The sequence below is a fragment of the Aquarana catesbeiana genome, linkage group LG03 (assembly GCF_042186555.1).
Source record: "Aquarana catesbeiana isolate 2022-GZ linkage group LG03, ASM4218655v1, whole genome shotgun sequence".
Lineage (NCBI taxonomy): Eukaryota > Metazoa > Chordata > Amphibia > Anura > Ranidae > Aquarana > Aquarana catesbeiana.
The window spans coordinates 311357465-311379963 of NC_133326.1; the positions used below are offsets into that span (position 1 = coordinate 311357465).

General features: G+C 45.2%; 1 protein-coding gene across 2 annotated transcripts in view; it reads left to right on the forward strand.

Moving 5' to 3' along the window:
- The window catches only part of LTA4H (leukotriene A4 hydrolase), an 81334-nt gene that overhangs the window by 42266 nt on the left and 16569 nt on the right, over window positions 1-22499 (forward strand). For both annotated transcript variants that reach the window (XM_073620274.1, XM_073620275.1), the window contains 5 exons: window positions 49-119; window positions 2223-2334; window positions 5004-5148; window positions 18485-18588; window positions 18683-18753. In XM_073620274.1, the coding sequence (XP_073476375.1) occupies window positions 49-119; window positions 2223-2334; window positions 5004-5148; window positions 18485-18588; window positions 18683-18753 (503 nt within the window). The remainder of the gene's footprint in view (window positions 1-48; window positions 120-2222; window positions 2335-5003; window positions 5149-18484; window positions 18589-18682; window positions 18754-22499) is intronic.

Here is a 22499-nt window from a genome sequence, read left to right on the forward strand (position 1 = left end):
TGTCTGTTCCAGAGTATATTATTAGACCACCTTTTTCTAATTTTGTAGGTCATAGCACATGAAATTTCACACAGCTGGACAGGAAACTTGGTTACAAACAGAACCTGGGAAAACTTCTGGTATGTACAATGCTTTTATTCACTAATCTCCTTAAAGGGCTGGCTTTTATATAGAGAAAGGGCTTTCAGATGGGAAAGAAGGCTGTGCAATTGTTTGTCTTTACATTGTAGGTCCTATAGATCCACAGGTTGGAATTATTGGAGAACAGGTACATGGGTCATTAACAGGGCTTTTTTTTTTTTTTTTAAATCAGAAAATAGGTGAAACCTCCCCCTCCTCCCAGGGGTGCGCTACGTGCAGAGTTACGGGGCACGCTTGGTACATAGTACAGAGTTTAGGGATGCGCTACATGCAGAGTTTGGGGTTGTGCTATGTACGTAGTAGGGCGTTCAGGGATGTGCTGCCTGAACCAGAGGTGGTGGAACTGAGTTCCACCAAGTTCCAGCTGAAAAAAAGCCCTGGATACAAAAGAGAACTCTAGCCACCCAAACAGTTGCAGTGGCTTTGGGTTCAGTGCTCACCATTATTTTGTGTAACCGTTCTCATAAATGTCTTCCTGAGTTTTCATTAGCTTTTGGGTTGAGATATTTTATTGAGATGATGATCTGTACAAAAAATGTTCCCTCACTTTTAATGTGGGGTTTATTTGCTGTAAAATTTAGTGTTGGACGTTTTATTTTTGAAGAGGGTTTGTCAGTCGTGTGAGGCAGAGGTCACAGATGAGCTGCTGCTTCTTCTACCTCTATCTCTGTTGTGAGCAGGAAGGATCTGTTCATTAGTATATGGGGATGTGGGGGTGGTGTGTGAGTACTACTTGTATAGTAGTAATAGTTAAAATGTTACTAAACCCACAACAGTAAATTCAGTCTGTATATGCAGTAAAGCATGCTTGTTATACTCAATATGGAACCTGAGGGGTTAATCTTCTGCATTGTGTAAAAAGGCTGTTTGATCCTGTCTTCTCTGATCCTCCCCTTCTTCCACTGTCCCCAATCCATCAGCTGATAGAACCTTGGACAACCTGCACATGCTCAGTTTGGTGTGTATTGCTAGAGGGTTATTTTTTTTATTGGTAGAGTGGCCTTGTGCCTATCGGATGCAATCTGCACTGTCCAGACAGAGGGTCAGGAGTCCTGCATTCTCAAAGGACAATCATGGGCGAATTAAAACTTATCCTACAAGCTTTAACCAAACACTGATGGAAGTCGCATAACTGCTATATACTGCTGATGAGAAAATGAATTTAGCAGTTTATATTTACTAAACCGATTGCATTTCCATGTTCTGTGTATTGTGGGAGACCAGATATAGTGAATGCAGGGTCCTGGGTTTAGTAACACTTTAAGGAGCAGTAGGGAGGTGACTGACCAATATTACTGTACATATGGAGTCTTAGCTCAGCCTTCGTTTGTGCAAACAACCAATTCTGTTCAGTTTTGGTCAGCTTTAAGTCTATGTTCACACATATGTGGGTGCAGGAACGCGTGTATATCGCACGTCTCAAGCATTTTCAGCCAAAGCGCACTGCTCTTTAGCAGACGAGTTATGGTGCAATTAATTCTAGGGCTGGGTTCACACTATTGTGAATTGGATGCAGGTTCCCCCGCATCCAATTCGCAATAGCAGGAGATTTTGACCGGCTCTCTATGGAGCTGGTTCATATATCTCCACTGCGGCTCCCTTGCAAATTTGCACAGGTGTCCTGTGCATCTTTTGGTCAGTTTCGGGTCTGAATTCAGCCAAAAATTCGGGCTGAAATCGGACTTGAAACGGTGAACAGGGATGCACCGGACCCTTGCTGTGAGCCGCATGCGAAGATGGTGTGAACCCAGCCTTAATGTCATCCCCACACACCAGATAATGCAGTGCATTTTAAATCCGTTCTGTGCAACTAGCCTGCAGCTGTGTTTTGGGAATAGGGTTGGGAACATTTTTTCCTGCAGGTACAACAAATGGGCAGCTGTGCCCGTGAAAATGCACCAAACATGGAGATGTGAACCTAGACTAAATAGGCAAATCTTTAATATAAGATTAAGACTGAATCCTCATTTATCTAGGGTTTTTTTTTTTTTTTTTTTTTTTGTGATGTGTGTGTTAATTTGGTCACAGGCTTTTACCACTTATCTGTATAGGCTATTAAAGGGTATTTGCTTTATTTCCAGGTTAAATGAGGGCCACACTGTCTATCTAGAGCGGAGGATTGATGGACTCCTCTATGGGGAACAGTTTCGGCAGTTTAAAGCCTTGGGCGGTTGGAAAGAACTTCAAAATGCGGTACAGTAGAACACATTTTATATGCCTGTTTGATAATGTAGTACAAATGATAGTCTCCTGAACAGAACTACTTTTATCAGACCTGCCATTAGTAAACTTAAATCTTTTTGTGACTATGGGTTAGTACTTTGCATGGCTTTATTAATGGGATGCTAGACTGTGTATGTATTTGATATGATATATTAAGCATTACAATTAAATGGCATACAACAGTAGTAATAACGTAATAAAATGAACAAGTGTGTAATGGTGAAGTGAACAAAGTCCAAAGTATAAAAATTGAATTGAAAAAATCCCAAACTTCAATCAAGAGATTGAAGGGGATTGGAGACCAGAGTGAGTACGTGGATACTTTACCCCCTAGCAGTAATCACCGTGTTCTCCTTGCGGAGATGGCTTCCCCTGCCGGGAAAACACAATTGCTCTGTGTGGTTGTAGGAAAGAAAATTGCTCCATCTATAGCCAGCTCAAAGAGGAACTGCAGTCTGCTCAAAAAATTTGTAAATAAAAAAACATCTTTGCCATTCTGAAGCTTCCCTCCAACCACTTTGCATATTTTATATATACTGTGATTCTATACTTGCCAAATATGCTGCAGAAATCTCCCTCCACTGAGTCTGGCTGCATCCATTTTAACTGTGGGCAGCTGAAACTGCTTGCTTGTTCACTTCCTGGAATTACACAGATGCACACCTCCAGCTCTGCAGCTCTCATTGGCCCAATTGTGACTCGTCCCCTCTCCCTTCCTGGCAAGCTCTCAGGAAAGAGAGAGAGCTGTGCATGATGTCATACGCCTAGGCTTTTTTCCAGACAAGAAACAGGAAGTGGGCTATATAAGGTATTTACTGGTAGAAAAAAAAATGTTTTACTATCCAAAGTTAAAACAACAAGGGCAGAAGATTTAATAGATGGAAAGTTGAAAAAATTACCTAAGGGCCGCTTTGTCAGTGCTCAGTTATTTTAGTACAGCTGTGTCCACTTCAATCATCCAGTCATTTGTCATCCTGTTTTAATTTCTCTTTCATGTGTCTGGATATTCAGATTACACACCATTTTCATAATTGTTTTTTTTCTTTGTAAGCAAAGTTGAACATGCTTTACTCCTTAGATAAGAGCCTTAGAACCTGGCATTGCATTGTAAACCCACTAATATGGCTGCAACTATATATTAACTCCTTCCTGCTAACACAACACATACGTGGCCCCACTGCACTGGGCTGTTTTCGGTTTGGCTGCATATATGCGTATCTCCCTTGTCTGCTGGGAGCGTGCTGTGTGACGTGCTCCCAGCACAGAGTCTCTCTCTCTCTCTCTTTCTCTCTCTTTCTCTCTCTTTCTCTCTCTTTCTCTCTCTTCTCTCTCTCTTTCTCTCTCTTTCTCTCTCTTTCTCTCTCTTTCTCTCTCTTTCTCTCTCTTTCTCTCTCTTTCTCTCTCTTTCTCTCTCTTTCTCTCTCTTTCTCTCTCTTTCTCTCTCTTTCTCTCTCTTTCTCTCTCTTGAGACTGGGCAGTATTTCAACATGTTAATGACCCCAAACAAACCTCCAAGACAACCACTGCCTTGCTAAAGAAGCTGAGGGTAAAGGTGATGGACTGGCCAAGCATGTCTCCAGACCTAAACCCTATTGAGCATCTGTGGGGCTTCCTCAAACGGAAGGTGGAGGAGTGCAAGGTCTCTAACATCCACCAGCTCTGTGATGTCGTCATGGAGGAGTGGAAGAGGACTCTAGTGGCAACCTGTGAAGCTCTGGTGAACTCCATGCCCATGAGGGTTAAGGCAGTGCTGGAAAATAATGGTGGCCACACAAAATATTGACACTTTGGGCCCAATTTGAACATTTTCACTTAGGGGTGTACTCACATTTGTTGCTAGCGGTTTAGACAATAATGGCTGTGTGAGTTATTTTGAGGGGACAGCAAATTTACACTGTTATACAAGCTGTACACTCACTACTTTACATTGTAGCAAAGTGTCATTTCTTCAGTGTTGTCACATGAAAAGATATAATAAAATATTTACAAAAATGTGAGGGGTTCGCTGACTTTTGTGAGATACTGTATGTGGTATTGCTTCGATCGTCAGAAGCAGGAGAATTTATTTTGGGTTGCTCTTTGGTGGTAGGTAAAAATTATTATTATTATTATTTTTTTTTTTTTTTTTTTTTACCATTTTGGGACAGTTTTCCTTTAATAAAAAAATATAAAAATAAAAAATCAGGACATAACCTTTTACCACCAAATGAAAGCTCAATTTTTGTCCTGAAAAAAAACAAGATATAATCCACTTGGATGCACAAAGCAGTTGTGGTTATATGTACGGTTTACTAACACATGTCAAGGTTGCAAAATTGTGCTTGGGCATTAAGATTTGTTTTAACATTAACTATTATACTTACATTTGACTGAGCACTTTCACATATGTATCAATCGTACAAAAATAAACAGACTATTTCTGTTTTGAGCCTCATGGTTTTTGCAATATGCCAAGCTGCCAAATGTAAGCCATTAGTGTGCATTTTTTATTCTCTTTAGAATCATCCTCTGGTAATAAAATAACAGCAATTCTAGTCACTGAATCTTGTTTTCCACATTTGTAATGCCATGTTTTTCTTTCATAAAAACCACAATTGTTTCAGTAATCGTTTCATGCTATCTTTATTTGTTGGTAATAGGTTAACACCTTCGGGGCCAGCAATCCTTTTACAAATCTTGTCCCCAATCTGCATGAGGTGGATGTGGATGCAGCCTTCTCCTCTGTCCCTTATGAAAAAGGGTTTGCTTTCCTATTCTATCTTGAACAGCTTCTGGGAGGACCAGGTTTGTACTTTTTTTTTTTTTTTTTTTATTTTTTTTTATTTTGCTCTCTAGGCTATGAATTCTGGTGGAATCCTGAGTGGGTTCTGTCTTCTGTTGTATGAATTTTGAGAGGACTGAGTTATCCTTGGGGGCAAATGGCACCTCTGTGTGTCAACAACTCCTTTTGACAAGTCAGGATTTACATACAGCAAGTGGCTGGGTGTGGAGGGGTTTCCCTTGTCACAACTAATCATCATCCTTTTCATATCTTGACCACTGGGCACTTAAACCCCCTTCCTAACCAGACCAATTTTCAGCTTTCGGTGCTCTCACATTTTGAATGACAATTACTCAGTCATGCAACACTGTATCCATATGAAATTTTCGTCCTTTTTTTTCACACAAATAGAGCTTTCTTTTGGTAGTATTTGATCACCTCTGGGTTTTTTATTTTTTGTGCTATAAATGAAAAAATACCGAAAATTTTGTAAAAAAATGAATTTTTCTTAATTTTTTATTATAACATTTTGCAAATAAGTAATTTTTCTTCATAAATTTGGGCCAAAAGTTATACTGCTACATATCTTTGGTAAAAATTAACCTAAATTAGTGGATATTATTTAGTCTGTGTGAAAGTTAGAGTCTACAAGCTGTGGTGCCAATCACTGAAAATTGATCACATCTGATCACACCTGATGTACTGAGGCCTATCTCATTTCTTGAGACCCTAACAAGCCAGGCAATTACAAATACCCCCCAAATGACCCCTTTTTGGAAAGTAGACATTCCAAGGTATTTAGTAAGAGGCATGGTGAGTTTTTTGAAGTTGTTATTTTTTCCCACAATTCTTTGCAAAATTAAGATTTTTTTTATTTTTATTTTTTTTCACACCAGTTTGTCATTATAACAGGTTATTTCTCTCACATGGCATGTACATTACACAAATGACACCCCAAAATATATTCTACTACTCCTCCTGAGTATGGCGATACCACATGTGTGAGACTTTTACACAGCCTGGCCACATACAGAGGCGCAACATTGAAGTAGCACATTCAGGCGTTCTAGGAGCATAAATTACACATCTAATCTCTCAACTACCTATTACACTTTTGAAGGCCCTGGAGCACCAGGACAATGGAAACGCCCACAAAGTGACTCCATTTTGGAAAGCAAACACCCCAACATATAATCTATGAGGCATAATGAGTCTTTTGAATGGTTCATTTTTTTCCAGAAGTTTTTGGAAAATGTAGAAAAAAAATGAAAACGCATTTTTTTTTTTACACAAAGTTGTCCATTTCTAAGATATTTCCAACACATAGCATGTACATAGCAAAAATGACACCCCAAAATATATTCTGCTACTCCTCCTGAGTATGGTGATACCACATGTGTGAGACTTTTACACAGCCTGGCCACATACAGAGGCCCAACATTGAAGTAGCACATTCAGGCGTTCTAGGTGCATAAATTACACATCTAATTTCCTTACAATCTATCACATTTTTGAAAGCTCTTCATATTTCTAACACATAGCATGAACATACCAAGAATTAAACCGTAAAATACATTCTGCTGAGCAAAGGGTAAACAAAAGATTACCTGTGGTTTTAGTAGTGCAGTTGTCCACAGGAGGAGAGCCCTGATCCAGGCAGCAGGCAGGGACGTGGTCAGCGACAGTGAATGGAATTGTCCGGGCAGCAGGCAGGAATATTGTCCATAGTACAGGCAGGGATAATGTCCTTGTACAGTCCAGGGTCAGTGCAAGTAGAGACATTGCCAGCAGTGCCAAAATATTGGTCCTGGTAGTAAGCAGGAACATGGTCCAAGTAGCAGGCCAGGAAAGAATGAGGACAGGGGTAGAGGCTTCTCCCACCCAAATCTCTTTGAAGCCTCCGAGTCTCCAGACCCTAAATCTGGGAATGAAAAAACTAAAAAATTAGTTTTCTTCATCCAGAAAAACATTTCTGGAGCCCCTCACATATGTGAGACCCCTGTGTTCCCACTAGCATAGCAGGGTAAATGATCAGTCCAAGAGGCAGGCAAAAAACGTGGTCAAACAGTCCAGGGTCAGTTCCAGAGCAGGCAGAGGTAGGTACAATTTAGCGTTAGGCATAAGCTTGGTCGTATAACAGGCCAGGGTCAGTTCCGGAGAAGGCAGAGGTATGTTTATCGTTGGGCAGAAGCTTGGTCGTATAACAGGCCAGGGTCGATTCCGGAGAAGGCAGAGGTATGTACAGTTCAGCGCAGTGGCATAAGGGGTGTGGAGGAAAATGACAGGAAATGAGAATTACGTTTACCATACTTCCCTAATAATGTAGAGAAGTATGGTAACGGCGGAAACATTCACCTATACAGAGGCCTGGTTGGGAAGGACAATCGGGACAATAAAACGAGGTGTCTCTTCTAATTCCTCCTCTGGAGCACACCCGGCATCTCTTCTGACGTCTCTGGCCTGTTTCACTGGGGGGGATTTTGTCAGGAAAGTGGCGTTCGTGGAGTCTGCTCACGGAATCAGAGCGAATAATTTCTGGTGGGTTTTCAGGGTACAAAAGGGCAGAGATTACTTGTTCCTGGTAGTGCAGATAGGATACGGGGTTCTCTGTAGATTTTTGGTAAATAACATAAGTGTTATACATGGCCAAACTGAAAAAATAAATGGACACTTTTTTATACCAGTGACGGGATTTTCTTGTGGGAAGGTAGGGTTCAATCATCTGATCGTTGAAGTCCACTCCCCCCATAAACAAATTGTAATCATAAATACAAGCAGGTTTCTGGACTGGGCCGTTTCTTCTTGGGACTTCCACGTAGGTGTCATTATGGATTGTCATCAGCATGTGGACGACTCGTCTGTCCCTCCACTTGACAGCTAATAGCTCCTGGTTCCGCAAAGACGCCGTCTCCCCTCGGCGTAGCCTTTCATTGACCAGTTTTTGCGGGAAGCCTTTTCTATTCGTTCTTATGGTACCACATGCTGGGGTGTCTCTCCGGTGAAGATTGCGGAAGAGGGGCAAACTTGTATAAAAGTTATCCACATAAAGGTGGTACCCCTTTCCAAGGAGTGGATAAACAAGCTCCCAGACAACTTTGCCGCTGGCTCCAATATATTCTGGACATTCAGGGGGGTGCAGTTGGGTGTCCTTCCCTTCATACACCCGGAAGGCGTAAATGTACCCCGTGGCTCGGTCGCAAAGTTTGTACATTTTTACCCCATATCGGGCCCTTTTGTTGGGGATAAATTGTTTGATGCTGAGCCTGCCAGAGAATTTTACAAGGGACTCATCCACGGAAATATTCTGTTCGGGGGTATATAATTGGGGAAATTTTTCAGCGAAATAATTTAGGAGTGGCCGAAGTTTGAATAATTTGTCAAATGCTGGGTCATTTCGGGGAGGGCACTGGGTGTTGTCATTGTAGTGGAGGAAGCGTAAAATCATAAGGTATCTTGATCTTGGCATTATCGAAGAGAAGAGTGGCATGTGGTGGACGGGGTTAGTTGACCAATATGAGTACAGGGTTGCTTACTATGTAATGCTGTGCATAGAGGTTACACTGGGCCACGATGGACGATAGTAAGTCTTCTGTAAATCTCAAATAAAAAAAATCAAGCATCACAAAATCATCGGTGTTCACCTAGACACCTGGCTGGGCGGTAAAAGGGGGGATATTTGCTGCTCCGGAATGAGGGGGAAGCCACAGGGGGTTTTGAAGGGCTTAGGGAAGGGTGGCATGGCCTCTATCCTTTTGTGGCTGAGAGGACACCCTACTGGTACCTGGCCTTTGTTGCGGTGGCACTGCGCTTGAGGTGGACGGCACTGCGCTTGAGGTGGACGGCACTGCGCTTGAGGTGGACGGCACTGCGCTCGAGGTGGTAGTAGGCTGCTGCTCCACGCCAGAACGCCTTCTTTTCACGGGCACACGTTCCTCTTCCAAATCTGTATCAGACTCGCTGCTTGTCACGGGTTCATAGGCTGAATCCGAATCGGACAGGGCCTCAGAGCTCCCCGCTGCTCTCATCGGTCATGCTGAGACGCTGGTAGGCCTCCTCGGCCGTAAATAATTTTTTTGCCATACTGGTGGCTGGTGAGGTTGATGTGGCACTGATGGGCACAGGTGGCACTGGAGTGGGACTGGTGTGGCTCTGGTTGCACTGGTGTGGCTCTGGTGGCACAGAGGTGGCACAGGCGGCACTGATGTGGCACTGCAGTGTCGCAGATGAGCACTGATGGGCACAGGTGGCAATGATGGGGCACTGTGGTTGCACTGGTGTGCACTGTGGTTGCACTGGTGTGGCTCTGGTTGCACTGGTGTGGTTCTGGTGGGGCTCAGGCGGCGCTGATGGGGCTCAGGCGGCGCTGATGGGGCTCAGGCGGCGCTGATGGGGCTCAGGCGGCGCTGATGGGGCTCAGGCGGCGCTGATGGGGCTCAGGCGGCGCTGATGGGCACAGGTGGTACAGGTGTGGCACTGGTGTGCACTGTATTATCACTGTTGTGGCACTGTTGGGGCACTGATAAAGGGGGGTGTGTGTGTATGTGTATATGTATATGTGTGTATATATATATATATATATATATATATATATATATATATATATATATATATATATATATATATATATATATAATATTATTAATATTCTACTATACCAATCCCGACCAGTAGAGCAGAGACAGACCTGTTTGTGGGGGGGAGGAGAAACAAACCAGAAATGGGTGTGTGATCTGTTCTAACAAGGTGTATGCATCTAACTCCTCCATTGAGTCTCCCTGGCAAGAGGGAATATATCCAAAAAGTCTCCTGCTGGCAGAGTCGTTTGAAACGTTCCGCAGCAGGAAAACCTCTGGAGATGGTCTCTATGACCCACACTTTCAGGCCTTCGGTGGACTTTTGATGTTCAGTCAAAAAAATGTCTTGGCACACTGTGCTCATCACATCCCTGTTCGATGAACCACCTGTGCTTGCCAAACCGTTGGCGAAGGGGACGGATGGTTCTGCCAACATATAGGAGGCCACAAGGCACAGGTCAGACAGTATACTACATGATCACTGGAGCAATTATGAAACTCTTCCCCTTTTTTTTTTTTTCCCTTTTTTTGTAGAGAAGCTTTTTTGTGTCCATACTTGACAAATCTACACATCGTGCATAATTTTTTTTGCATTGAAACATGCCACTGGCGGGGGGGGGGGTTGGGTGGTGGTATCTGGCTTGGGTTTGCGGATCTTACTTGGCACAATTCGGCTCTTGATGTTTTAGGACTTGCGGTAGGAGACTTTGTGTGTGGATGTTAGGGTGGAACCCAGAAAAGGATCTTCCAGCAGGATGGGCCAGTTCTTGATGAAGATTTTTTTTTTTTTTTTTCCATTTATTTGTAGAAGTCATGGAACTGGGTGGTAAACTTTGTTGGCTAGGGCCCTTCTGGCTTTCTGGCTTGTTGGGTTTGGGTGTCTGTTTAGCCTGATACTGATGGAAAGCATCTATGAGAGCGGGGGTATTTCTTGTCCAAACATTTTTGGTTAAAGATTTGGCCTTGGGTCTGGTAATCCTCATCTCCGATACAATTGCAGCAGATCCTCTGGAACTGGCTCTTAGGGATATTGTTCTTCCATCTGGGGTGGTGGCAACTCTGGTAGTGTATGTGTGGTGGAGTTCCCAATAATGATGATAATTATGCTTGAGGCAACAACTTTTTACCTCCAAGCATAATTACTTTGAATTTGAAGATCGGTTTTATCTGCAAACCCAAGGCACTGCCATGAGGGCAAATGTCTTCCCCAAGCTACGCAAATCTAACGATGGGTTATTGGGATTTCCACCACATCACACACAACAAACCCTTTGCTGCCAACATCATTTTTTACGGGCATTACATCAATGTAGTAATCATCTGGGATGGCACCATGGAGAACCTCACGCAGTTTGTTTCCCATTGTAATCACAACTTGGGACTCTTTCACCTTTGTAGTGGACCCCAACAAACTGGCCTTCTTGGATCTGGAACTCCACCACAGTGGCACACAGATGCCACCAACTATGTGAAACCCACTGCAGGAAACTCAAACGTACACTACCAGAGTTGCCACCACCCCAGATGGAAGAACAATCTCCCCAAGAGCCAGTTCCACAGGATCCGAATCAATTGTACCAGAGATGAGGATTACCAGACCCAAGGCCAACTCTTAAACCAAGAAATACCCCCTGCTCTCAAAGATGATGCGTTATGATGATTTGCCTTAGTCTTTGGGACTTCCTGGCTTCAGACTCTGTCTGCGAAGTGTGGCCGGTGGCCATTTTCTTGTAGCCTCGTGGGGAGACTTCTGCTGGTCCTCTAGCTCTGGACGTTACATCTGAAGCCTGGCATGAGCGTGGATCTCCTTGTGGCTTATCCCATCTGCCGGAGGATGGACAGCACACAGCACTGCTCCTCTGAGGTTTGGTTTGGGGTGGTGAGTCCTTCTGGGGTTCCCCCGGTCTGCGGCAGCTGGGGGGTGGTTTCCCTTCTCTCTCTCCCTTGTGGGCATTCAGTCCCTGGTGGTGTCCAGTCGAGGGTGGGACTTCCATGGCATCTGAAGCAGGTGCCCCTCCCCTAGACACCTCTATGACGGCAGCTTATCCCTCTGGGTCTGCTGTTCCCCTGGACGCTTTGTTGGCTATCCTGGAATCCTTCATCTCCCAGGTTGAAGTGACACGCGGGTAAAAAATGTTTACGATGGCAGGTTCGGCCCTTAGTCCGGTGTTGGCCACGGCTCTGGTGTCGCAGACGCTTACTGAGTGGGCTAAGCTATTACACCGCGAGTTGGATAATGAGCTAGTTTCTCTGGTCTGTGTGGAACTGGCAGACCAGTAAGTGCAAGGGCTCAAGTATGTTTGTGATGCGGCCTTGGGCACGACCCCTGTTACTTTCTAAAATCTGTCGGCTGTAGTTCTTTGCTGGTTGCTTTGGCCTAAGTGCTGGTCGGCGGACCAAACATCTAAGAAGGCTCTGGCAGATTTGCCTTTCCAGGGTGGGCGGCTATTTGTAGCCACTCTGGACGACATTATAAAGGATATTACTGGGGGCAGGAGTACCTTTCTCCCGCAGTCCAAAAAGGCAAGGAGCCCCGTCGCAGGCAGGGTCCCTCTTTTTCGGCTCACAAGCGTTTTTTTCGTCTGCCCGGTTCTGCGGGCAAGGGTTCCCAGCCCAACAAGGCTCCCGAGGGTGGACCAAAGCAGGGGGATCACGGTCGTGGGCTACCTGGACGATCTCCTCCTGCGAGCGGGGTTGGCTTCAGAACTGAGGGACAATGTGGCGATCGCCATGCAAGCCTTACAAGAGTTCGGCTCGGTGTTGAACCTCCAGAAGTCCGTGTTGCTCCTGGCCCAACACCTGGAATACTTGGGGTTGATTCTGGACTCTGCGCAGGGAAGGGTTTTTCTTTCGCCAATCAAACTTCAGACCCTTCACTCTGCGGTGCGGTTGCTGCTGTCCCACAAGTGGTCATCTCTACATTTATGCATGCAGGTTCTGGGCCTCAAGGTATCCTCCTTCGATGCGGTCCCATATGCCCAGTTTCACACTCGGGTCTTGCAGAGGGGGAACTTGTCGAAATGGGACAAATCCTGGCATCTCTGGATTGTCAGATCCACGTGGGCCGTCTGACCAGGGCCTCGTTTCTTTGGTGGCTACGGTCTCTGGCCCTATGGATCAGGAAGTCATTTCTCTCTCTTTATTGAATGGTGATCACGACGGATGCCAGCCTGACTGGCTTAGGGGGGGTTCTGGGCCTTCGATGGGTCGCTGGATGTTGGCAGAGTCTCATCTATCAATCAGCGTTCTGGAGTTGCGTGTGATCAGGTTATGCCTCTCCATTTGGATGCAGCTGCTGCGCGGTTGTCCGGTAAGGATCCAGTCAGACAATGCCATGGTGGTGGCTTAAGTCAACCATCGGGCGGGACGAGGAGCTCAGCAGGGGCGCTGGAGGTCGCTGCATCCGGAGGTGTTTCGTCTCATTTGCCTGCGGTGGGGCACACCGGACGTGGATCTTCTGGCCTCCCGTCTCAATCGGAAGGTGCAGAGATTCGTGGACAGAACAAGGGATCCCTTGGCGAATGCGTCGGACACACTCGTGGGTGGAATCATCGGCTCTATTTTTGCCTTCCCTCCTCTGCTGCGCAGGGTAGAGGCCAAGGGGATACCAGTTATTCTAAACGCTCCAGATTGGCCTCGGCGTCCATGGTACGCCGACGTGGTATGGATTATGGCGGACGCCCCCTGACAACTGCCGGTGCGGGAGGACCTCCTGTCCCAGGGACCGATATTCCACCCTGCTTTACCATCTCTGGCTTTGACAGCCTGGCTATTGAAAGCCTGGTGCTGAGAGACCGGGAGTTGCCGGTTTTTGTGATTCCGACTATGTTGAAGGTGCGCAAGTCCACTTCATGGAGGATTTATCATCGTACCTGGAAAGCTTACATCTTTGTGCGAGGCTGTGGGGCGGCATCCACTATCAAGGGGCAAATATCGTCTCTGGCTATCTTTTTTTTCCAGCGGCCACTGGCTGTTCACTCGTTGGTGCGTACCTTTTTGTTCAAGGGGTTCGGCACGTGGCTCCCCCTGGTACGCTCGCCATTGTCTCTGTGGGATCTAAACCTGGTGCTCTCGGTACTTCAGAAGCCACAGTTCGAGAACATTAGGGACATCCCCTTACTCACGCTCTCTCAGAAGGTTTTCTTTCTAGTGGCTATCATGTCCGCTCGGCAAGTTTTTGAGCTGGCGGGCTTGTCATGCAAGTCTCTCAATTTGGTTCTCCACAAGGATAAGGCGGCGCCGCGTCCGCATCCCTCGTTTTTTCCTTAAGGTGGTATCTGCCTTTCATCTAAACAAGGACATTGTCCTTCCTTCCTTGTGTCCTCAACCGTCTCACCCCAAGGAGGTCGCCTTGCACTCTTTTGGATGTGCTTCGGGCTCTCCGCGTGTATCTGTTGGTTTTTCGGAAGTCTGATTCACTGTTTGTAAATGTGGATGGCCCGAGGAAGGGCCTGGTGGCCTCTTCGGTCACTATTTCTCATTGGATCAGACAGACTATATTGTCCAAGCTTATGCCATTAGGGGGCAGGTGCTTTTAGTGATTAGTACTTCCTGGGCCTTCCGCCTGGGCCTTCCGCCATCATGCGTCTGTTTCTCAAGTGTGTAAGGCGGCTACCTGGTCCTCCGTGCACACTTTCACCAAGTTTTACAGGGTGGATGTTTGGGCATCTTCGGATGCCTGTTTCAGCCACAAAGTTTTTTTTGCAGGTGGCCGTCTGAGGTTTTGGCTTCCCTTGGGGGGGGGGGTTCTGTGTGGGTGAAGGTTATTTTTCCTGTTTTTTTTTTCTGTGTTCCCACCCCTGGTTGTGGCACGGCTTTGGGACGTCCCTAAGGTTAAGAATGGAAATGGAATGGAAGTGCTGTGTCTGTCGAACGAAAGAGAAAACTGGATTTTTTTTTTTTCTACTCGCCGTAAAATCCTTTTCTCTGAGTTAATTGACAGCACCAACCCCTCCTGTTTGTGTTTTTGTAGTGCTTTGTAAGGAACTGAGCTGCCTGTAGCAAAGTGGGGTGTTACTACCAGTAAGGACCGCCCCTAGGCGGTGCTTTGCTTGTTCCGCGTTTTTTTTTTTTTTTTTTTTCTGCCTAGTTCTAGTTCTGAAGGTGGTGATATAACCCTAAGGTCAAGAATGGAAGTGCTGTGTCCATCAACTCGGAGAAAGGGATTTTACGGTGAGTAGAGAAAAATCAGGTTTTTTTTCTATTTTACTTGCCTGGCCCTTCATACATGGTTAACCTCTTCAATAGGCTTCTATACATATAGAAGAGAATTATGCTTCACATATTACCATGTGTATCAGTTTAATTTCTTTTAGCCAATCTGAGACTGTTAACCCCGCTTCACCTGCCCCTTGCTATAATTTATTTTTCCCTAAATTGTTTACTGATTGGTATGCTGGTCGTGCTAGATTGGTCTCTATCTCTATCAGGCCAATAGAAGGAGCAGCCAACTCCAAGCCTTCACCACTGCAGCCCTGATTGACAAGATTCCAGCCCTGACTTAGTCCAATCAGATGCTGGTGACATCGCTTCCTGTTCCACGGTCCATGCTGGTCAGTGTAGAGCTTCCTGGTTCCTTGCTCCTGGAGAAACACTGATCCATCCCAGCCAGCTGCCCAATCCTTTCCAGCTATCCGGAACAGCGGCGAGACCCACAGAGCCATGTGGAATGCCAGGACAGCACTTTGCTTTGACGAGCATGCATCTTCTATCATCTTGTAATGCTTGGTTCACACTGGATGTCAATGTGGCTCCCAGTATGGGTCCTGTGTGTCTTTGTTCACTGTTTCAGGTCCAAATTTTGGGCTGAATTCGGACCTGAAACGGATCAAAAAACACACAGGGCTCCTGTGCAAATTCGCACCGGAGCCACATCGGAGATATGTGAACCGGCTCCATAGAGAGCCGGTCACATTCTCCTGCTATTGCGAATTGGATGTGGAGATCTCGCATCCAATTCTCAATAGTGTGAGCCCGGCCTAAGTGTTTTTAATCTTATCCTATTAAAGTAATCATTTTAATACTACACCCAACCTTTAGGTGTGCATGCGCGGACAGGCAAGTGGCAGCAACTGCCTTCGCGCCTCCACCCCTATATTCCTCCCAATACTACACTCAGGTCGGTGCCTCCCCCTCCGTGTTTTTCCCAAAAGCATAGGCAAGTGTGGTTCTTGATCATGTGATGTATGCTCTGACATGGGGATTACATGCAAAAATTGAGGATTCTTTGAGAAAAATGAAATCCTGCATACAGATTAACAATGTTGCCTTCATGCTGCAATAGTGTAACTGTCATATACCATTCAGTCTTTAACTCTTTCACTGCTAGTTTTGGTTCCTTTTTTTTTTTTTCCGCCCGATTTATTACCACAAAAGTCTAGGAAACTCATAATTTCAGGGTTGCACTGAGTAAATAGATACCCAACGCGCCAAACTGTAAAAACATGCGTGTGCTGTGATATGGCAACTAACGTCAGTGCCCTAAATTTACCATAGGTGACGCGTTAAAAGCCCCCTATAGGTCATGTGTTTAGCGCTACAGAGGAGATCCGGTGCTATAAATATTGCTCTCTGGCGTGCATGGCGAAATGTAATGTGCATTGCAATCGATGTTTTCATGCGTAGGTGCCCCCAACGTGTGCATCTGTTTGTACGTGCATATACACTATAGTGTCAAAAGTATTGACACCTGCCTTTACATGCACATGAACTTTAATGGCATCCTAGTCTTAGTCCGTAGGGTTGAATATTGAGTTGGCCCACCCTTTTCAGCTATAACAGCTTCAACTTTTCTGGGAAGGTTGTCCACAAGGTTTAGGTGTGTGTCTATGGGAATGTTTGACCATTCTTCCAGAAACGCATTTGTGAGGTGAGGCACTGTTTGAGAGAAGGCTTGGCTCACAGTCTTCACTAATTCCTCCCAAAGGTGTTCTATCAGGTTGAGGCCAGTCATGTTCCTCCACCCCAAACTTGCTCATCCATGTTATTTATATTTTATTCACACCACAGATCTGTCTCACTGCAGCCACCTGGAAGCAGTGAGGTGGCACAGTGGAGAATGATGTTTAGAAAGCTTCAGCCATGGCTGGAGATGAAATGTTTCTGTATTCTGTATTTTGTTGAGTAATATCACTATACAGTATATACAGTGCATCCGGAAAGTATTCACAGCGCTTCACTTTTTCCACATTTTGTTATGTTACAGCCTTTTTCCAAAATGGATTAAATTATTTTCCTCAAATTCTGCAAACAATACCCCATAATGACAACGTAAAAGAGGTTTGTTTGAAATCTTTGCAAATTTATCAAAAATAAACGAATAAAGTCCAATGTACATAAGTATTCACAGCCTTTGCCATGACACTCAAAATTGAGCTCAGGTGCATCCTGTTTCCACTGATCGTCCTTGAGATGTTTCTACAACTTGACTGGAGTCCACCTGTGGTAAATTCAGTTGATTGGACATGATTTGGAAAGGCACACACCTGTTTATAGAAGGCCCCACAGTTAACAGTGCATGCCAGAGCACAAACCAAGCCATGAAGTCTAAGGAATTGTCTGTAGACCTCTGACAGTATTGTATTGAGGCACAGATCTGGGGAAGAGTACAGAAACATTTCTGCAGCATTAAAAGTCCCAATGAGCAAAGTGGCCTCCATTATCCGTAAGTATGGAATCACCAGGTCTCTGGCTGGGTGGCCCGCTCTAGGAAAATGAGCGATCGGGGAGAAGGGCCTTAGTCAGGGAGGTGACCAAGAACTTGATAGCCACTCTGAAAGAGCTCCAGCATTTCTCTGTGGAGAGGAGAACCTTCCAGAAGAACCATCTCTGCAGCACTCCACCTATCAGGTTTGTATGGTAGAGTGGCCAGATGGAAGCCACTCCTCGGTAAAAGGCAGATGACAGCCCACCTGGAGTTTACCAAAAGGCATCTGAAGGACTCTCAGACCATGAGAAACCAAATTCTCAGGTCTGATGAAACAAAGATTGAACTCTTTTGGTCTGAATGGCAAGCGTCATGTCTGGAGGAAACCGGGCATCGCTCATCACCTAGCCAATACCATCCCTACAGTGAAATATGGTGGCAGCAGCATCATGCTGTGGGGATGTTTTTCAGTGGCAGGAACTGGGAGACTAGTCAGGATTGAGGGAAAGATGAATGAGCAATGTACAGAGACATCCTTGATGAAAAGCTGCTCCAGAGCGCTCTGGACCTCAGACTGGGGTGAAGGTTCATCTTCTAACAGGACAATGACCCTAAGCACACAGCCAAGATAACAAAGGAGTGGTTATGGGACAACTCTGTAAATGTCCTTGAGTGGCCCAGACTTGAACCCGATTAAACACGATTAAAATGGCTGTGCACCAACGCTCCCCATCCAACCTGATAGAGCTTGAGCGATCCTGCAGAGAAGAATGGGAGAAACTGCCCAAAAATAGGTGTGCCAAGCTTGTAGCATCATATTAAAAAAAGACTTGAGGCTGTAATTGGTGCCAAATGTGCTTCAACAAAGTAATGAGCAAATGCTGTTAATGCTTATGTACATGGGATATTTTTTCCTTTTTTTTTTTTTAAATAAATTTGCAAAGATTTCAAATAAACTTCTTTCACGTTGTCATTATGGAGAATTGTGTTGTACGATTTTGAGGAAAATAATTAATTGAATCCATTTTTGTATAAGGCTGTAACCTAACAAAATGTGGAAAAAGTAAAGCACTGTGAATACTTTCCAGATGCACTGTACTATAGATGGCACAGCATGAAGAATTACTTTTTGTTTTCCAGATGTGTTCCTGGGTTTTCTGAAAACCTACATACAGGTGTATGCTTACAAGAGTGTAACTACAGATGAATGGAAGAACTTCTTGTATTCATATTTCAAAAACCAGGTGAAACAATATTAACTTTAATTTCCAGTAACCTTGTGGTTTTTTTTTTTTTTTTTTAAAGCTAACTTTCGATTATTTACTACTCTTCATGTAGGTGGACGTTCTTGACAAAGTCGATTGGAATGGATGGATGCATACACCCGGTATGCCACCAGTGCAACCAACGTAAGATTCTCAACAAAACTTAATGTGAAATAAAAAAATAAATAACCGGTGAGGTGTCATGTAAATTCCATTCACCTCCAGTTACGTAATCTGCTTAAGTTGTATACCTGAGATTTCGATGAGCCACACATGGCATAAGTAGACATTTTAAAAAGAATTTTTGCCAAAACCTCAATACTGGTATAATTGAGATTGAGTATAGCCAGCAAACGGCCTTTATCCTAGATAGTGTAGCTTTTCAGTGTCCAGTTAAAAATGTAGCCTGACATATCTGTTATGGCTTGGGTTCACCATACACATTACAATCTTTTAATTTATTATATGTAATATGAGGACCTACTTAAAAGCGGGGGTCCACCTATCTATCGTTTTTTTTTTTTTTTTTTTTTTTTTTTTTTTTTGAGTTCATTCACAAACTTTTCTTCTCAGCATTACATACTCACATATTGTGTGTAATATGTCCGCCTGTGTCAGATTTTGTCGGAAAGAATAACTTATATTACTCACTGCAGGCGGTTTCCATCTTCATTGTGGGCATTTGAAGCCCACAAGCATTTATTTCCTGGATGTGGTGAATGCTGTGCTCCCAGCATTCACCGCTCGTTCCCGCACATGCTCAGTGGCATCCTGGGAAGCCTGAGACTAGCTCCCAGGAGTCTGGGAGAGGCTAGAAACACGCCTACTCCCACGGGAGGAGAACCAGGAAGTGCAAAGAAGAATAGAAAAATAAAAGGTAATTACGGCGATTTACATTTTTTTAAACGGCATGTCAGCATCTAGGCAAGGAAGAGAATACATACAGGTATTGTTCAAAATTTGGGTGGAACTCCGCTTAAACAATACATTTAGTTTACAATCCATGCAAGTAAACTTGTGTCACCTTGACTACCCAATCATGTGAGAGGGAAATTGGAAAACCGCAGTGAGCTTTTAAAACTAGCACACTGTAGACACTAAGGTAAGTGGCAGATGGAGAGAGAAAGATGTATGCTTTGTTTTCTCAAGCAGTGAAAAGTGTACCTCTAAAGGGAGTTTTATGAGGCACGTGCTGTTCTAAGCAGACCATACACATACAGTATAGAATTTCCAATTATTCTTGCTGAAATTCCATCTCTGAGTGGCCCTTTCGGCACTAACTTACTCGACAAACACAGATTTTTCAATACACTTTTCTTTGTTAAAGAAGCCAAGCAGGAACATTCTAGGCCACACAGCACCTGCATTCTAATCGGAGGCAGTATTGTTCAGCCTCAGATTAAAATAGCCAGATTACAGATCTGTCCATCTATACTGTTTTAGTGAGGATGTGGGAATTCAGTCCTTCAGGTCTGAGTGAGAGAAGTCCTAAAACGTGTATGGCCAGTTTAGGGATTACGGCCTCATACACACTGGCAGTAAAATCAGAAGTTTGAGTCACATTTTACCGCTCATCTAAAAGATAGCTTGCAGCCGTTCAGGGCTGTACACATGTCTTAGCCTATTGCTTCCTAGCCTGTGTATTAAAAATAGTTTTTATTTGGTATGGTTGGGCGTCACCCGGTGGGAAGGGGGGGCAAGTATCCCCCAACTGGAAAAGGGGGGGGAATCCCTCATTTGGTCCCCCACCTCTCTGGTTCCTCACCCACTCGCATCCACCCATGCAGCCCACACCCTGTCAAATTTAGCTGGGCATTGCCTGTTCTCGTAGGTGAGCTTGTACAGGAGAAGTACTAAATCAATTTCAGTGTGGGGGGTTTGGCTGACTTCTAGTGGATCATTATCTCCCTCCTGGTGTAGAATAGTGAGAAAGTAACGCAGAGTTTAGCATACCTGTCCCCCTCGACTTCCCCTAAGTAACTCAGCAGGAGCACCATTGGTTCCCTTGGTATCGGAGTCGCTCTGTTTCCCCGCTATGTGTTCCCAGTAGGTTTGGTTTTTAGGGCAGGCCCACACCATATGCCAGAGTGGGGTGTAGTACACCCTGTGAAGAAACTTCAACTGGATAAATCTATCCTTGACCACTATCATGGATGGGATAAAGGTTGATTTACAGTCTTCTCCCAGGGCTGGGATGTCCTCCCTCCATTTGTCGAATGTGTGTGTGTGTGTGTGTGTGTGTGTGTGTGTGGGTTTGGTGTCATAGGCTACCGTCAGGTACAGATAGAGGGTTTTCCCATTACACTGGAAACCAGCAGGCGTTCGATGGAGTCAGACTCGAGTGTCAGTGCCTCCGGAAATTGAGCCTTCATGGCATGTCTCAACTGCCAGAACCTAAATTCCGAGGTGTTGGGAAGAGAATATATGCGCCTCAGTTCCGTGAAGGGCATAAGCTTCCCGTCTTTTATAACGTGTTTCAGGGTGGTTATCCCCCGCCCAGCCCAGAATGATGGGTCCGGGATGTCGTTCAAATGAGGTAGTGTGGGTTTGCCCCATAGTGGAGTGTGTGAATTTGGCTAGCGATAAACTGCTCTTGCCTCTTTCCATACTCTTTCCATACGTCTTTTTCATAGGCACTGTCAGGTTGTGTGGAGCCTTGAGCCTCCTGAATGCGAGGTTGCTCAATGCCACATAGGACCCTAGTATAGCCGCCTCCAGTCTCAACGCTTGATTTTGTCTGGGCTGGGAAAACCACCACCTGACCGTGACTGCCGCCCAGTAGTATATGAGGAAGTTTGGCATCGCTAATCCTCCTGCAGAGAGAGGTAGGTACAGTATGCGTTTCGCCACTCTGGGTGGCCACCCTGCCCACACAAACGAGGTCATTATACCCTCAAGTCTCCCAAAAAAAAAAAAAAAAAAAGGGCCCTGGGGACGTGCAAAGGGGTATTTCAGAAGAAATATAAAAATTTCAAGAGATATACCATCTTCAGAAGATTGACTCTACCGACAGGAGTCAGTGGGAGGGTACGCCACGCTGCGTATTTAACCGTCAGTTGGGACAAGAGAGGCTGAACATTATGTTCTATGAATGTTTCCGTTGTGCCTGTGATTTTAACGCCTATGTGAATTCATCCACCCACTTGAGGGGGGTACCCGTGTCTAGTCTAGGGACAGTGGGGTGCAGTGGGAACAGAACCGACTTGGCCCAATTTATGCGAATGCCCGAGAACCTTCCAAAGTCATCGAATAGCTCCAGAGCCCTCGCTAGTGACCCAGATGCATCTGCAAGGTAGAGCAGGGTATCATCCGCATAAAGGGACACCTTCTCCTCTATTACGCCCTCTGCTATACCTTTTACCCTCTCCTCTGCACATAGGGCTATGACTAAGGGCTCTAGCTCCAGCGCAAATAATCCCGGTGATAGGGGGCATCCTTGGCGCGTGCCCCGTTCCAAGGGAAAACTGTCTGAGACAGCCATTTGTGCATACACTGGCCCTCGGCTTGGCATACAGCATCCGCAGCCATGTCATACATCTAGGGCCAAATCCAAACCTGGAAAGGACCCCCAGAGGTAGCCCCACTGGACTGGGTCAAGTGCTTTCTCCGCGTCGAGTGAGGCCACCACTCCCGCCATTTCTGGACAGGCTCTGGCCATGTGTGTAAAGTCTCCTAATATTAATATCCGTGCCCCTTCCTGGCATGAACCCCCCTTTTTGGTCTGGGTGCACCATTGCTAGTATAACCTGGCCAGCAGATTGAACACGAACTTTGCCCATCAGTTTTGCGTCAACATTTATCAATGAGATTGGGCGGTACGAGGAGCACAGAGAGGGGTCCTTCCTAGGCTTAGGAATTACTACCACCACCATGTCGCTCATAGAGCTCGG